The sequence below is a fragment of the Bombina bombina genome, chromosome 5, assembly GCF_027579735.1.
Source record: "Bombina bombina isolate aBomBom1 chromosome 5, aBomBom1.pri, whole genome shotgun sequence".
Lineage (NCBI taxonomy): Eukaryota > Metazoa > Chordata > Amphibia > Anura > Bombinatoridae > Bombina > Bombina bombina.
The window spans coordinates 668289628-668307939 of record NC_069503.1 but is presented as its reverse complement, the minus strand read 5'-3'; the positions used below and the strand labels follow the sequence as shown (position 1 = coordinate 668307939).

The 18312-nt window shown below is 38.6% G+C and overlaps 1 protein-coding gene across 1 annotated transcript in view; it reads left to right on the top strand.

Moving 5' to 3' along the window:
• DROSHA (drosha ribonuclease III) overlaps window positions 1-18312 on the top strand; it is a 734939-nt gene that overhangs the window by 698099 nt on the left and 18528 nt on the right. Inside the window, exons 27-28 of the mRNA XM_053714616.1 lie at window positions 8201-8342; window positions 13373-13455. Coding sequence (XP_053570591.1) covers window positions 8201-8342; window positions 13373-13455 — 225 coding nt within the window. The remainder of the gene's footprint in view (window positions 1-8200; window positions 8343-13372; window positions 13456-18312) is intronic.

Sequence of the window (18312 nt, the reverse complement as noted above, 5' to 3'; positions counted from 1 at the left end):
ACAGAATCCATGGATGGCAGGCTTTTGAGTGTCCTTGCAAAGAAAGGTGGCTATATTGGTCACTGATTTGTTTTTGTTTTGTTTTTGAATGTCAGAAATGTATATTTGTGAATGTTGAGATGTTATATTGGTTTCACTGGTAAAAATAAATAATTGAAATGGGTATATATTTGTTTTTTGTTAAGTTGCCTAATAATTATGCACAGTAATAGTCACCTGCACACACAGATATCCCCCTAAAATAGCTATAACTAAAAACAAACTAAAAACTACTTCCAAAACTATTCAGCTTTGATATTAATGAGTTTTTTGGGTTCATTGAGAACATGGTTGTTGTTCAATAATAAAATTAATCCTCAAAAATACAACTTGCCTAATAATTCTGCACTCCCTGTGTGTGTGTATATATATATATATATATATATATATATATATATATATATATATAGTGTGTGTGTGTATATATATATACACACATACAGTTTATCCAGGAGGTCTGAACTCAGCACCGGACTTTAAATCACTGATATAGTCTGCAAGTGTGGTACACACCTGGAGTGCAGTCCTGTGTTGTGATGGCTTGGTTGGGAATAAGTAACAGTGGTCCTACTATGTGGGACCTCAGTTCCTTTGAGTACCAACAACACGCAGTCTCTGGGACTTGGGTTGCCCCAGATATTGTGTGGATGCTCACGTGAAATAGGGGGGTCACTCAACTATCCACACTCCTATTCAGTAAATATATTGGACGGTTTAGCTGTTTACATACTGGCCTACTAATACAAGTCATTAAAGAGGCCGGACCTAGTCCTTTATCTGTAGCCATATATAGCTCCATGTATGTGTTTTTCTACATATATATTCATATGTTCCTACATGTCTATAGCGGTATACCTACAGGGTTTTCCCTAAGCTTAAGAAGTTGAATGGTATGAATTAAAGTATCCGTATTAATGTAAACTATAAGAAAGAGGGTGGCATGAAACACCTTGTTTTTTATTGAATTTGTTTTGCATTAAGAAATATTTCCATGTATATGTACAAATATGTAAAACAGGATTTTCCATCTGGTACGGGAGGTAGTATAGTCTTGTTTTGTGTTTTTGTTGTTCATTGTAAATAATAGATTCGAATAATATATATATCCTCAGCGCCTGATTATACCACCTAAGCTCCTCTTATTGACAAGATCTCTCAACCAGATCTTATTGGTTATTGAAAAGAAAGCAAGGGTGAGGAGCGCTAAAAAAGCTGAAAAGGCTAATTTGGCTTAAAGAGGGATATAGAGGGGATAACAATAGTAAATACGGGTTAAGGTATTAAATGAACAATTTTAGAACACTAGAGTTACAAAAATAGAATACTGAAAAACATTAAATAAATCCAAGGTATGTTGGATATAGTTATGTGCAAATAACAATGTTGATGATTACAATTGAATACAATCAAATGGCTCTATGTTCACAAGGATATAGTGTAAAGTGTCTATCAATAAGTGACTATCCAAATGTGTAAACTATCATGTGGTAAAAATACACAAATGATAAATAGTGCCAATACAGATAAAATAACAAAATGTACAAATAATGAACAGTGAAAGTTCAAATAATGTCCATTCCTTGTCATGGAGTGATGATACTTAAAAAAAACAAACAAAAAAAAAACAATGAAGGTGGGTAGGTGTCGATACTCAAAAAACAATAATGGAAGTGGGTAGGTGTCGAGCAAATACAAAAATTAAAAAATTGTGTCCAAATGAGTGGAAATGTGAAATAAGTTGTGGACTTATTAAAAATGTTGTGGTGTACACCAAAAAAAGATAAGAAATGAGTAAAATTGAAGAAATTAAAAAATTAAAAATAGAAAAAAAAATTAGAAAAATGTATGAAAAAATTTATGAAAACAAGTTTTTAAAGGTTTATTTTATCCGGATATAGTAGTATCCACAGATTGTGTTCATAGATCATAAGCTGTATCCTATATAAATATAGGATACAGCTTATGTACCTCTTGTACTGAAAGGGCCTTACAATGTAAGAAGCATATTTTAAGTAAAGAAAGTGTGCCTAAGGATGATTCTCAGTATGAAGAGAATCAGGATGTGCCATCCAATTCTCCCCAAGTATCACAACTTCTAACACCCACACAAGCAACGCCAAGTACTTCTAGTGCTAATTCTTTTACTCTGCAGGAGATGGCTGCAGTTATGTCAACTACTCTCACAGAGGTATTATCCAAATTACCAGTGTTACAGGGTAAACGCAGTAGGTCAGGTATTAATATAAATACTGAATCCTCTGATGCTTTATTAGCTATTTCCGATGTTCCCTCACAGTGTTCTGAGTTGGGGGTTAGGGAATTGCTGTCTGAGGGTGAACTTTCAGACCCAGGAAATATTTTACCTCAGACAGATTCGGACGTTATGTCATTTAAATTTAAGCTTGAACACCTACGTCTGTTACTTAGGGAGGTTTTAGCGACTCTGGATGATTGTGACCCTATTATAATACCACCATAGAAATTGTGTAAGATGGACAAATATCTAGAGGTGCCTACTTACACTGATGTTTTTCCGGTTCCTAAAAGAATTTCGGAAATTGTTAAAAAGGAATGGGATAGACCAGGCATACCGTTCTCTCCTCCTACTTTTAAGAAAATGTTTCCCATATCAGACTCCATTCGGGACTTGTGGCAAACGGTCCCTAAGGTGGAGGGAGCTATATCTACTTTGGCTAAGCGTACAACTATACCTATTGAGGATAGTTGTGCTTTCAAAGACCCTATGGATAAAAAATTAGAGGCTCTTTTAAAGAAATTATTTATTCATCAAGGTTTTCTTTTACAACCTACGGCTTGCATTGTTCCAGTAACTACTGCACCAGCTTTTTGGTTCGAAGCTCTAGAAGAGTCTCTGAAGGTTGAGATTACATTAGATGATATTCTGGATAGAATTAAGGCTATCAAGCTAGCTAATTCTTTTATTACTGATGCTGCTTTTCAAATTGCTAAATTAGCAACAAAAAATGCAGGTTTTGGCATTTTGTGTCATCAAAACTTAAGCTTTTGACTATTCCTTTTAAAGGTAAGACCCTATTCGGGCCTGAATTGAAGGAGATCATTTCTGACATTACTGGAGGTAAAGGCCATTCCCTACCTCAGGATACGTCTGTTAAAATGAGTGGTAAACAGAATAATTTTCGTTCCTTTCGAAAATATAAAGGAGGACCCTCTGCTGCTTCTTCCTCTACAAAGCAGGATGGGAATTTTGCTCAATCCAAGTCAGTCTGGAGACCTAACCAGACTTGGAATAAACGTAAACAATCCAAGAAGCCCGCTGCTGTTTCCAAGACAGCATGAAGGGGTTGCCCCCGATCCGGGACCGGATCTGGTAGGGGGCAGACTTTCTCTCTTTGCTCAGGCTTGGGCAAGAGATGTTCAGGACTCCTGGGCACTGGAAATAGTGACCCACAGGTATCAACTAGAATTCAAGGATTTTCTCCCAAGGGGGAGATTTCATCTTTCACGATTATCTGTAGACCAGATAAAAAGAGAGGCGTTCTTACGCTGTGTAAAAGACCTCTATACCATTGGAGTGAGTAATTTGTCCTGTTCCAAAGCCGGAACAGGGACAGGGGTTTTACTCAAATCTTTTTGTAGTTCCCAAAAAAGAGGGAACTTTCAGACCCATTTTGGATCTCAAGTGTCTAAACAAATTTCTCAGAGTCCCATCGTTCAAAATGGAGACTATATGAACAATCTTACCAATGATTCAGGAGGGTCATTATATGACTACCGTGGACTTGAAGGATGTATACCTTCATATCCCTATTCACAAGGATCATCATCAGTTCTTAAGGTTTGCCTTACTGGACAAACTTTATCAGTTTGTGCCTCTTCCTTTCGGTCTTGCCACAGCACTCAGAATTTTCACAAAGGTTCTGGGGTCTTTTTTAGTGGTTCTCAGACCGCGAGGCATAGCGGTAGCGCCTTATCTGGACTGATTCAGGCATCGAATTATCAATTGACAAAAATCTCACGCGGACATAGTATTGTCTTTCCTGAGATTTCACGGTTGGAAAGTGAACATAGAAAAGAGTTCATTAGTTCCACGGACAAGGGTTCCATTCTTGGGGACTCTTATAGACTCGGTAGACATGAAAATATTTCTGACAGAGGTCAAAGACAAAGATTCTGAATACTTGGCGAGCACTTCAGTCCATTCATCGGCCATCAGTGGCTCAGTGCATGGAAGTCATTGGATTAATGGTAGCGGCAATGGATATAATCCCGTCTGCCCGCTTTCATCTCAGACCACCGCAGCTGTGCATGCTCGGACAGTGGAATGGGGATTATGCAAATTTATCTCCTCAGATAAATCTGGATCAAGAGACCAGAGACTCTCTTCTTTGGTGGTTGTCTCCGGATCATCTGTCCCAGGGGACTTGTTTCCGCAGACCCTCGTGGTTGATAGTGACAACGGATGCCAGTCTTCTGGGCTGGGGTGCAGTCTGGAACTCCCTGAAGGCTCAGGGTGTTTGGACTTAGGTGGAGTCTCTACTTCCAATCAATATTCTGGAACTGAGAGCAATATTCAGTGCGCTTCAGGCGTGGCCTCAGTTGGCTTTGGCCAAATTCATCAGGTTCCAGTCGGACAACATCACGACTGTGGCATATATCAATCATCAGGGGGGAACAAGGAGTTCCTTAGCGATGATAGAAGTATCCAAGATAATCCGATGGGCGGAGACCCACTCTTGTTATCTGTCGGCAATCTACATCCCAGGAGTAGAAAATTGGGAAGCGGATTTTCTAAGTCGTCAGACTTTTCATCCGAGGGAGTGGGAACTCCATACGGAGGTATTTGCCTCACTGATTCTCAGATGGGGCAGACCAGAGTTGGATCCAATGGCGTCTCGACAGAATGCCAAGCTCCCAAGATACAGATCCAGGTCAAGGGATCCACAGGCCCAACTAATAGATGCCCTGGCAGTGCCTTGGAAGTTCAGCCTAGCTTATGCGTTTCCACCATTTCCTCTCCTTCCACGCATGATTGCTCAAATCAAACAGGAGAGAGCTTCAGTAATCCTGATAGCGCCTGCGTGGCCACGCAGGACTTGGTATGCGGATCTAGTGGACATGTCCTCTCTGCCGCCGTGGAAACTTCCTTTGAGACAGGACCTTCTCATTCAAGGACCTTTCCAACATCCAAATTTAATTTCTCTGCAGCTGACTGCTTGGAGATTGAACGCTTGATTCTATCTAAGCGAGAATTCTCTGATTCGGTCATTGATACTTTGATACAAGCTCGAAAGCCTGTTACTAGAAAAATCTATCATAAGCTATGGCGTAAATATCTTTATTGGTGTGAATCCAAGGGTTACTCATGGAGTAAAACTAAGATTCCTAGGATTCTGTCTTTTCTCCAACAAGGATTGGAGAAAGGGTTATCAGCGAGTTCTTTAAAGGGACAGATTTCTGCTTTGTCAATTTTGCTTCACAAACGTTTGGCAAATGTACCGGATGTTCAGTCTTTTTGTCAGGCTTTAACTAGAATTAAGCCTGTATTTAGACCTATTACTCCTCCCTGGAGTTTGAATTTAGTTCTTTGACTTCTTCAAGGGGTTCCGTTTGAACCCATGCATTCCATAGATATTAAATTGTTATCTTTGAAAGTTATGTTTTTAGTTGCTATTTCTTCTGCTCGAAGAGTTTCCGAGCTTTCAGCGTTACAATGTGATTTGCCTTATCTTATATTTCATTCTGATAAGGTGGTTTTACGTACCAAACCTGGATTTCTTCCTAAGGTTGTTTCAAATAAGAACATTAATCAAGAAATTGTTGTTCCTTCATTGTGTCCTAATCCTTCTTCCAAGAAGGAGCATCTGTTACATAATCTGGACGTGGTCCGTGCCTTGAAGTTTTACTTACAGGCGACTAAGGATTTCCGTCAATCATATTCATTATTCATTGTTTATTCTGGAAAGCGTAGGGGTCAGAAAGCTACGGCTACCTCTCTTTCTTTTTGGCTGAGAAGTATCATCCGCCTGGCATATGAGACTACTTGACAGCAGCCTCCTGAAAGAATTACGTCTCATTCTCCTAGGGCTGTGGCTTCCACATGGGCTTTTAAAAACGATGCTTCTGTTGAACAGATTTGCAAGGCTGCGACTTGGTCGTCCCTTCATACTTTTTCCAAATTTTACAACTTTTGCTTCTTCTGAGGCTATTTTTGGGAGAAAGGTTCTTCAAGCAGTGGTTCCTTCTGTTAAGGTTCCTGTCTTGTCCCTCCCTTTCATCCGTGTCCTATTGCTTTGGTATTGGTATCCCACAAGTAAGGATGAAATCCGTGGACTCGTCAAAAGTAAATTTATGCTTACCTGATCAATTAATTTCTTTTACGATATGACGAGTCTACAGCCCACCCTGTTATTTTAAGACAGATTTATTTTATTTTAAACTTCAGTCACCTCTGCACCTTTTAGCCTTTCCTTTTCTCTTCCTAAACCTTCGGTCGAATGACTGAGGGTGGAGGGGAAGGGAGGGGCTATATATACAGCTCTGCTGTGGTGCTCTTTGCCACTTCCTGTTAACAGAAGGTTAATATCCCACAAGCAAGGATGAAATCCGTGGACTCGTCATATCGTAAAAGAAATTAATTTATCAGGTAAGCATAAATGTATCAAAGTGTGGATGAGTAGAGCGCTGGAACTATAAAGATTCCAAACACCTGGGTTCTAGATTATTCTTATTCTAACGACTCCTTAAGCTACAGTTAACGCCCTCACTCCATCACCATTTATACTATTTTAAGCATAAATTTACTTTTGTAAGAAAAATAAAAGAAATTGAAAGAAATAGACTTTGATGGATGGCGATATTTGATGAATAGCGAGATTTGATGAATAGCACATGCCATCTTCTGTTTAGCATGTGGACACATTTACTGCATTCTGTTTAACATTTTATATTCTCTGTGACAGTAATTTTAGGCAAAGAAAACGTCACTGGAGTAAATCATATCATTAATATGAATGAGATGTCCAATTCACATCCAGGGCAACAAAAGACACAAAACCAACTCTAAATAACGTTATTTTTTCAATCATTTATTTCATAGGGAAGATTTTCATGTACTGGAATTCTCCTCTATACTTTTTGCCTTTTTCTGCTTTATATGTGGTTATGGGGTGATTAACGGACATAATGAAGCAGTAATAAAATTCTCTATTTGCTTGACTTTACCTTTGTATTAAACCCCATGCAGAGGGGATACATACTTGAAGAGTTTGGGGTCAGCAATGCATTAGTGGTCAGGAGCTAAATTCAGAAATGGAGCTAAACGATGGTGGTATAAATGTTGCCCTCAGTTAAAATTAGCTCTAAATTGGCAATGTCAATCTAAACTGGACATTGCTGGTGACTATGTGTACAACCTAAACACAGTTCTGTTCAAGCAATTGTGCGGTAATGCAACTTTATAGCACATTAAGGCATTTTATTATTATTATCTCTCTTTAATGTTTGAGTATTCTATTTTAAATTGGAAACTAATTGGAAATGGTTTATTTTTAAATGAGTCCTGTTTATTTTAAATTAAATGACAAATACGTTTTGTAGTCACACAAATTAGTCAGCCCACACTATGACTCTAGTCTCTTAGTGTGAACAGTCTATAATATTTGCAAGTGAAAAACTAAAGCTTGTTTCTTTTCTTGTATAATTAACTGCTTCTGAAAGGTCCAGCTTCATCTAGAACTGTAAAAATTATAGTTAACCTTAATGTTGTATTTTCCATTGGGTGCACTAATCCATCTAAAATACACAGCACAACATTTGAAGAACTGATCTAATAGAGTATGTTTAGGAATAGTGAAAGATCTATACTTGATACTCCAGAGCACTCAAGAGAAAGTTTTGATCAGAATTATGAGTTAGTCAGCAAAGCAGGGATTTAAGCCAAAAAGCATACATAAATTAATGAAAATGCTAATACTTTCAAATCCAATGAAAGGGTTGTTAGTTCTTTTGTTTTGTTTTGGCTTGAAGAGTAGAATTTGTTTGAGTTATGAAGACACACACCTTCTCTAAAGAACACTAAAAGCTGATCTTAAGTGGTTTCATTTATTAAGATGTCAGGATTTTGGATAGTGTTCCTTTATTTTTATGTCTCCATTACATAGTTATTTCTGCATTCTTGCAGCTGCTGCGGAGTTCGCTTGTGAACAACAGGACACAGGCCAAGGTGGCAGAGGAACTAGGCATGCAAGAATTTGCCATTACCAATGATAAAACAAAGAGAGCTGTTGCCCTCCGTACCAAGACATTGGCTGACTTACTTGAATGTATGTATACACTTTGCCAAGGCATCATAAAACCTAAATACTCTAATATGGTTCAGGCTATTTTCATTTTAAAAACATTCATCTAATGTCCATTGGCATCTTTCTGTCAACAAATGATCCATAATCATAAAAAAAGTGTGATGAAATGTTCTTTGTCTCTTTATAAAGTCTTTTTAACAGTAAATATTTTGTAATACTATTCAATATTTTTTATATGTATATTAAAAAAAAATTGTTTTCAATTTAAACATTGTGAACACGGTAACATATCTGTGTGAGTGCTAATTCTATGGACATATGTATAGATATTGTCTACATATTTAAATAGTCTACTTTAAAAGGTTTTTAAGACATGTAGGCTAGTCAATAGTAAGTAACATATTCTGTGGTAAATATCTGAAATCATGCTATGCTTACAGTTTTTAGGAATTTTAATTGTTATTTGTTGGATAAATTGTTTTGTGGATATGACATAAATAATTAACTCCATTTTCTTCCATCAAGGCTTAACCCCTTTCCTATAAGAAATTTCAGAGAAGAACATACAGAAAATACCGGAGAAATACCAGGGAATTACCAGAGAATTTTTAGCATTCACTCCATTTAAACCGAAATAGTATTTTTTTTTTGCTTTTTTTACCTGTCAAAACTATATATTTTATTTTTATTTTTTAAAGAGAACGTCTACTCCAAAATTGTTGTTTAAAAAGATAGATAATCCCTTTTAGAACCCATTCTCCAGTTTTGCATAACCAACACGGTTATATTGATATACTTCTAAATCTCTGAGTTCAGCTGATTTTATTCATTACAAATTAATCTTGAACGCCTACTATTCTGCCCTTAATCTCTATAGGCAACATTACTTCTCTACTCTTATCTCTAATCTTTCTTCAAACCCAAAACGTCTGTTCTCCACTTTCAATACTCTTCTCCGCCCACCCCCACCATCTAATACAACTTCTCTGTCAGCTCAAGACTTTTCCAGCCACTTCAATAACAAAATTGACTCCATCAGAAACGAAATCAGCTCTCAACATGATTCCATTCTCTCACCCCCTCAAACGCTCGCAACCAACCACAACCCACATAGCCATAATCTTGGCTCTTTCTCTCCCCTGCTACTGAGGAAGAAGTTTTGGCAGTTATACTGCGCTCTCACCTTACTACCTGTCCCCTTGATCCTATCCCCTCACAGCTACTCCCCTCCCTTTCTTCTACCCTTACCCTTATACTCACACGCATTTTCAACCTCTCCCTCAGCACCAGTATATTTCCCTCATCTCTGAAACATGCACTGGTCACACCTATACTCAAAAAACCTTCCCTTGACCCAACCTCCCCATCCAACAACCACCCTATTTCCCTCTCCCTCTTGCCTCAAAGCTTCTCGAAGATGTAGTATATGAATGCCTATCCCATTTCCTTACATTAAACTCCCTCCTTCACCCACTGCAATCTGGATTTCGTCCCCATCACTCCACAGAGACAGCAATCTTTAAGGTTACCAACAACCTACTTACAGCAAAATCAAAAGGCCAATTCTCTCTGCTTATCCTCCTTGATCTGTCCTCAGCCTTTGATACTGTTGACCACCCTCTTTTGCTCCAAACCCTCCAATCCTTTGGCATCTGTGACACAGCCCTCTCGTGGTTCTCTTCCTACCTGTCAAACTGTACCTTTAGTGTAGCCTTCTCTGGGGCCTCCTCTGCCCCGTCACCACTTTCTGTTGGGGTACTGCAAGGCTCTGTCCTTAGTCCCCTACTCTTCTCAATCTACACGTCATCATTTGGTTCCCTAATAAAGTCCCACGGTTTCCAATATCATTTGTATGCAGATGACACCCATATCTACTTCTCTGCACCAGACCTATATCCTTTCTTGCTAACCCGTGTCACTAACTTTCTTGCTCACATTTCTTCCTGGATGTCCTCTCACTACCTCAAGCTAAATTTCTCCAAAACTGAGCTCCTTATTTTCCCCCCTTCTTCCAAAATCTCCACCCCCAATCTCTCTATAACTGTTGACAACTCCATCATTACCCCTACCCCACATGCCCGATGTCTCAGGGTCACATTTGACTCAGATCTTTCTTTCACTACTCACATTCAGTCCTTGGCTAAAGCCTGCCGCTTCCACCTTAAAAACATCTCTAAAATTATACATTTCCTTACACAAGACACAACTAAGATTTGAAGCTACTCTCTCATCCTTTCCCACCTCGATTACTGCAATGCTGTCCTCTCTGGTTTCCCCAGCTGCCGTCTAGCTCCTTTACATCCATAATGAATGCCTTTGCCAGGCTCATCTTTTTTTACACGTCGCTCTTCATCTGCTGCACCTCTCTGCCAATCCCTTCACTGGCTTCCTCTTGCCTCTAGGATTAAACACAAAATTCTCACTCTGACATACAAAGCCCTCAACTGCACTGCTCCCCTCTATATCTTAGACCTTGTCTCCAGATACTCTCCCTCCCATCGTCCTTGCTCTGCTCATGACCTCCTACTCTCCTCCTCTCGTTACCTCCTCACACTCCCGTTTACAGGACTTCTCCAGACTGACTCCCATCTTGTGGAACTCTCTGCCTCGCTCCACAAGACTCTCCCCTAGTTTTGAAAGCTTCAAGCTGTTCAGGGATGCATACAACGTACACTAACCTTTCTTTTTACCAGTTCCTCTCCTCCATTGCTATCCCTGGAACCCCCTTAGCATGTATGCCTAAGAGTCCAGCTGTTTGTAGATCACCTTCTTAAGATCTGACTACAACAGTGCGACTCTTGGCAGGGCCCTCTACCCATTGGATCCCTATAATTGTTTTGTGGTACTCTGCCTTAGTTTATAGCGCTGCGGAATCTGTTGGCGCTCTACAAATAACTGATAATAATAATACGTTTTACCTCTGTGATTACTTTGTATCTAAGTCTCTGCAGACTGCCCCCTTATCTCAGGGCTGTTTATTACCTATTGACTTGCATTTTAGTCAATTAGTACTGTGTCCTGGACACCTCCACAGTAGTGAGCACAATGTTATCTATATGGCACACATGAATTAGCAGTGTCTTGTTGTAAAAAACTTATACAAATTCATGTTATAAGAAGCATAGAAACAGGCAGAAATGTTGAGGTTTTAAATGTTGTATAGTATATTAATATAACAATGTTGGTTGTGCAAAGCTGGGGGATTAGTAAAGGTGTTATCTATCTTTTTAAACTATTGCAATTTATGTGTAGACTGTCCCTTTAAGTAGACAACACAAGGTATTGATCTAGGCTCATTTTGGTATATTTGATGCCACTGTTTCACCGCTAAATGTGAACATATAACAAATATTGTTATTTTTTCACAAAGTTTCGGTTTCTCGCTGAAACGATTTACATACTGCTTGTGCAATCATGGCACAAATGATTGTAAAAGCTTCTCTGGGATCCCCTTTTTTCAGTAATAGGCATACATGGCTTTGCCATTGATTTTTGGTAATTAGAATTCTGTTAATTGCAGCTGCTCCCCACACTTCTTCTATTCCCGGCAGTGAAGGGGTTAATCAGGTAGCTTGTACGGTTAATTTTAGCTGTAATGTAGAGATTACCACCCCACCTGACCCTTTCCACCCAGTGATCCCTCCACAGCTTCTCCCTCCCTCACCCACACTGGTGGCCACCATTTTAGGTATTGGTAGACAGTGTGCCGTATGCAGTTTAGGTTTTTTTTTTCTTTTTTATTATTAAAATATATATAAATATATATAATTATTATTTTTTCTGCAGGGTAGTGATCTTCCTCAACCCACCCTCCTGATTCCCCCCCCCCCCCCATTGCCCTCTAATCCACTTTTTGTTGCCATCTTTTTTTTATTTTTCGGTAGTGTAGCTGGTGATCATTAGCTAGAGCCCCCCACCCCACATTTTTCGGTAGTGTAGCTCCCCATCCCTCCAATATAGGGGGCTGTGGAAGTGACAGTAGGAATAAAAGTTAGAATTATAAAAATTGACATTACCTATTTAAAGGGAAACTCAAGTCAAAAGAATATTTTATGATTCAGAAAGAACATGCAGTTTAAAGACACCTTCCAATTTACTTCCTCTAATTTTATATATTCACACTTTCTGGGGAACAAGCTTACAGGGTATACATATACTAGTCTGTGATTGGCTGATTTCTTTCACATGATTCAAGGGGTCAGAAAATGGGAGAAAAAATACAATTGTCAGAAAAAAATCTACTGCTTATTTGAAATTCAGAGTAGGTGTTATTGCCTTTTTTATTATGCACTTGTTAATTATGCAATTCTACTGCATTGTGTTGTCCTTTAAATATATTTAGTATACATTTTATGGATGTAAAAGACATCTTTAAAATTGGTTAAATTTACCGTCACTTTAACAACGCTTTGGCTGTTTGAAATTTAAGGGCTCCCTGAATAAATTGAACCTCTTGCAACACTATTTCAATTCTTGGTTTTAAAAAAATAAAATGTTAGCCTTCTCGTCGAGAGTTGTTAGATGCCTTTGTATTTTACTGCCATATACAATCTTCATATTCCCTGACAAAAAAAAAAATCTGCAACTTAAGTTTTGGACTTTTTAAAAAAAAATGAATTATTAATATACAATCGAATGTAGTGCTTATTAAAGTTCGTTGTAGCCATTTATCTGTCATCCTGTTAAGTGGAAGAACATTGTTTAAAATGAATAAGGCCATGTTATGTAATTAACAGCTGTGCATTTTAAGGCTTGACATATATTGGTCACTCTTATATAAATATTTTATGTTACAATGCATTTCTGTCTCTTAAAAAAAAAATAAGTGCTTCCATTTCCAGTCACAAACCTGACCCATTCCCTTAAATACTTGGCAGTCACTATCAATGGTTGTGTGTGTATTTAAGCACACTGGCCCCAGCAACGCTTTTGCAGTTTGAAAAGAAAAAAAAAAAAAGGTTACTTTATGTGTTTTTCACATTTCTTTTTAAAATATTACAGAGCACGCTGGAAAAACATGTGCAATATTAACCCATCTGTTTTACTTGCAGCTTTTATTGCCGCACTTTATATTGATAAGGACTTGGAATATGTTCACACGTTTATGAATGTTTGCTTCTTTCCACGACTGAAGGTAAATTAAGTTTATGACCCTCCAGCCTTGCTATGGTCTCATTCCTTGTACGTGTATGAAAATGTGTTATTGCTAATCTTTTCACTTTTTATGAGCCATTTTGCATATTGTTTTTTGACAACTTTATCAAAGATAACCGCCAGTGGCTGTAAAATGTCCACACACAAAAAGATAGAATTCTGTTTATTATTTATTAGGTACCATAGGGATTTTTTCTAAGAAGGATGTGGGAAGGAAAATGTGGGGGGGAATCTTCACTTACCTTAGAGATATCAATCAGTTGCAGGATAAGAAGCATTTTTTTGAAATGATGAACTGTTCAAGGTGCAGCATGAGGAATACTAGAGGTTGAAGTAATAGGCATGTGAAACAGTTCATCTTTGAAAAATGTGAAGGGTTCTGAAATAATCGTCTGAGCATTCATATTCAGTTAAAGTGATATTATACTCTACAGCTGTATACAATGCATATGAAAGTGTATTGTTTAAACATGTTAAAGGGATAGAAAGGTCAAAAGTGAAATGTTCATGGTTGCAGTACAGTTCAGTTTTAAATAGCTTTTTTTCCAATATACTTTCAAAGCAAAAATGCTTCTACTAAAAGTTATTGCTGTTTTTCAGAGACATACGCACCTATGCTGTGAGTTCATGTGTGCCAGTATTTTATCATTATACATTAGAGAGTTAGCAGTGGCTTGTGTGACACAAATTAAAAGGACAGTCTAGTCAAAATTAAACTTTCATGATTCAGATAGGGCATGTAATTTTAAACAACTTTCTATTTTACTTTTATCATCAAATTTGCTTTGTTCTCTTAGTATTCTTAGTTGTAATTAAACCTAGGTAGGATCATATGCTAATTTCTAAGCTCTTGAAGGCCGCCTCTTATCTAAATGCATTTGACAGTTTTTCACAGCTTGAGGGCATTAGTTAGTGTGTGCCATATAGATAACATTGTTCTTACGCCCGTGGAGTTTCTTATGAGAGGGCACTGATTGGCTGAAATGCAAGTCTGTCAAAAGAACAGAAATAAGGGGGCAGTCTGCAGAGGCTTTAAAAACAAGGTGATCACAGAGGTAAAAATTATATTAATATAACAGTGTTGGTTATGCAAAACTGGGGAATGGGTAATAAAGCAATTATCTATCTTTTTAAACAATACTAATTCTGGAGTAGACTGTCCCTTTAAGTCAACACAATACACACCACTGACAGCTCTCTGAACTTGAACACTTTTGTACATGCCCTCACAGCATATGTGCGTATGCCACTGAAGAACAGTAATACATATTACTAGAATAATTTTTGCTAATAGAAGTATATTGCAAAATACTTCTATTTAAAATGGAAATGCATTGATATACAATTCAATCTTGACGTTTCCATCCCTTCAAATATATTTATTTCTGATGTAGTATAAGTCCATGAGTCCATTACTCATGGGATTCAACTCCAGGCCACAACGGTTTCCAAAAAAACTCTGAGTATTCTTTCCCTCCCACCTCAGTGATTAGCCTATTTTTATCTTTGCCCTTCAGGAGGTGGGTAAAGAATTGAGGTGCTCCAGAATTTTCATAAAGAGTGATCTTTAGACTAATTTGAGGCCCTTTTTCCCCCTCAGAGCTTTTACTGTAAGACAGAGGGGATAATGGGAGTATAGGGTAGTGACACAAGTACTCCCAGTGATGGAGTTAGTCCGAAGCCTGCCACAGGTGTCACAGGCACTAGTCCCCTAGCCTTCTCTGTTTGGGTCATTGAAATACTCCTTACTGTGATCCTTTGTTGTGGCGTACAGGTAAGTACTAATTCACTATGTGCACTCATATTAGCCCACAGGCTATTAGCAGGTACACTCTGACACTGTAAATCATAGCCAGGAGACAATGTTCATACAGTTACACCAGTAATCTATTTAGTCTATGGGACTTTACATCCAGCAGACAGGTAGAGACTATAGAGCCTACAGGTATCTGATGGCAGCATTTTTATTCAGGTTTATGTTTTCTTTTGTAAGATGAGGAGAGTCCATAGGTGTCCCTAACATGTGGGATATATTTCCTGCAACTAGGAGGAGGTCAAAAACCCTCACAAGAGCTTTAATCCCTCCCACCCCCACTCTCTGAGGAGAGAGGTTGAGAGAAGTGCACTGCAAGCAAGATTTGATTATTTTCTGTCTCATTATTTATTGGGAGCTCAAACCTGATATGAGACCCAGTACTCATCTTCACTCAGGAAATACTTCAGGATAATTTCTCCAAGATTCTGATTGAAGCAGTGGTAAAGGAATTACCTCAGTTATGGCATGTCAGTACTCTCACTGGTAACTCTCTCTCAGCCATAATTGCCCTCAGGCATGATGGGGAACCCTGTCTCTTAGCCTCCACCTGTGGGGTTGCTGGTATATCCACAAGTATCCTCTGCAGTATATTTACTTGCACTGAATGGGCTCTTTTCTGGATCAGCATTCTGTGAGGTAGAAAGGTCTCAGCAAGCTGGCAAGATACAATGGAGGGGTCCTGCAGTCCAGGTAAATGACTCATAACACTAAATACATCCTAGGAATTATCCCTTGTACTCTTCTTGTATAGGTACTACACAGTTGGAGGTTCTCAGCATTTACATTTAGCACTTTTCCTATGTGTTTAACACCAACAATTATGGGATTCAGAGCTAAAATTCCTATTTTTTTCATCGCCTTATTACCCCTTAGCAGCCCTCAGTATCTTTTTAGTCCTGGGTTCACTATATTTCCTCACAGGACACAAAAGCTGCACTGTCGCTTTAAAAAAAAAAAAAACACACACTATTTGCCTTATGCAGTTAGTGGTTCAGCTCATGATGGATGAGGTTAGGGTTGGGGACACAAGGGGGATCAAGGTATGTTTATTTAATATAATGTGTATGGTGGGGTATCCTCATAGGATCTACTGAGGGGGTGGGTAGTAAACATTTTTTTTTTAGGGAAATTCTTTTGCTTTTTCCTCTGTCTTATGGGGTCTTCTGGGGTTCTGAGGTTTTTTTTATAGGTTGTTGGTTATATTTCTTTCCTAAGATATGGTGAGTCCACGGAATCATCAATTACTAGTGGGAATATCACTCCTGGCCAGCAGGAGGGGGCAAAGAGCACCACAGCAAAGCTGCTATATATGTCACTTCCCTTACAAAAAACCCTGAGTCATTCTCTTTGCCTGCGGTGCAAGAAGGAGGTGAAGTTTTGGTGTCTAATCTACAATAAAGATTTTTTTATTTTAAAGCAGAGTAGGTTTGCTCTGATCTTTCTAAAGGGTCTAGCCTTAGCCCATGTCAATCTCTTCAGTAGGGCAATTGTGGCTTTTAAGCAATTGGGAACTTGTGGGGTACAATCCTCACTGCGTTTTCCCAAAACAATTTGCTGCCCTATTTAGATAGCCTGAGTAAGTTTATTCAGTCTTTCTGTATTTCCACAGGTCCATGTGAGGGGTGGCATCCTCTCAAACCAGGTGAGCTGTCCTGCTGCCGGACAGATAAATATTGAGGTAAGTGCCAGTTTTATTTTTTTATGTAGCAGGGAAAAATTTGGCACCTTTTCAGCTGAAACACTGCAGGGGGACGTTTTTTTATTATTCCTGTCAGGGTGCAGGTTTTTATGGCAGTTTTTGCAGGCACTGTAGTGGAGGAGTTATTTATTTTATTGATGGTTCAGTGAGGATTCGTTTTTAGTAACGGATTATGTACTTTTTTGGGGGGTTATTGTTTGTTTTTAAGCCTGTTTTTCAAGAAAGTTGTTTTAAAAAAATGGCTTTTTGTCAGCTGTAGGACCGCCCCTTTTAGGGAGGTTCTGATTCTGTGATGTCAGAGTTTTTTTGGCGCTTTTTTTCACTTCCTGTAAGAGTGAGGTGCCCATATTTCAGATGGCTCTGCTGTTTAGAAGGCTTCTTGCTGTTTTTGCTTTTCTGGAAATCCGGTTTCTAAACAGGATCGTTTTTTTCCTCAGTTTGCTGAGGATTTGGTAAATTTAAAGAGAACATTTATTTAAGAATGTTTTTTTGGTTCTGTATTATATCCTTTGTTAAAAGATAAAAAAAAAAAAGTTTTTTTTATTTGCTTCTTTTTGTATTATGGATCAGGAGGCTGTGCAGGAGATTAACTGTAGCTTATGTTTTGATGCCCAGGTGGAACCCCCAGTATCTTTTTTTTTTTTCATGTATTGAAACAACTCATAGAAATAGACGTTTTGATCCTGAGCCATCATTAGCTAAGGCGGATGCTGTTCAGGAGCCTCCTGTTTCAGATGTACCGCAGCTTTCTCCTCAAGCGTCCCAATCCTATTCATCTGCACATACAGTGCCCTGCGTTTCCTCTCATGCTCCGTCTGGAGTTATTTTGCAAGATATTACTGCCCAGGTATCTTCTGCGGTATCTGAGGCGCTGTCTGCTTCTCCCATGCTACAGGGAAAACGCAAAAGGAAATTTAAAGAAACAGTAAGTAAGGTTTCTGATCTTGAAGTGGCTAATCAAAGTATTTCCTCTCAGAAGTCTGAGGATGAAGATTCTTCGGGTGCATCTGAGGCAGTATAATTCCTTCTTCTGATGCTGAAGTTGTGTGGAAGGCTTGCTCAACTAAGAATTGGTTTAAACATTTATTTTTTTCTGTACCTCTGATTTCGCAAATGCTATTAAATGTACAGATTGGTTTGAACTTCATGTCTCCAAGGATGTTGCTGTTAAGGCACTGCCACAGCTTTCTCCTTTTATGTCCCAAGCCTATATGGCGTCGCATGCAGTGCCCCGTGGTTCCTCTCCATCTCCTGGAGGAGTGTATTTGCTTACAGAAGTTGCAAACTCAAGTATCTTCTGCGGTATCTGTGGCTTGGTCTGT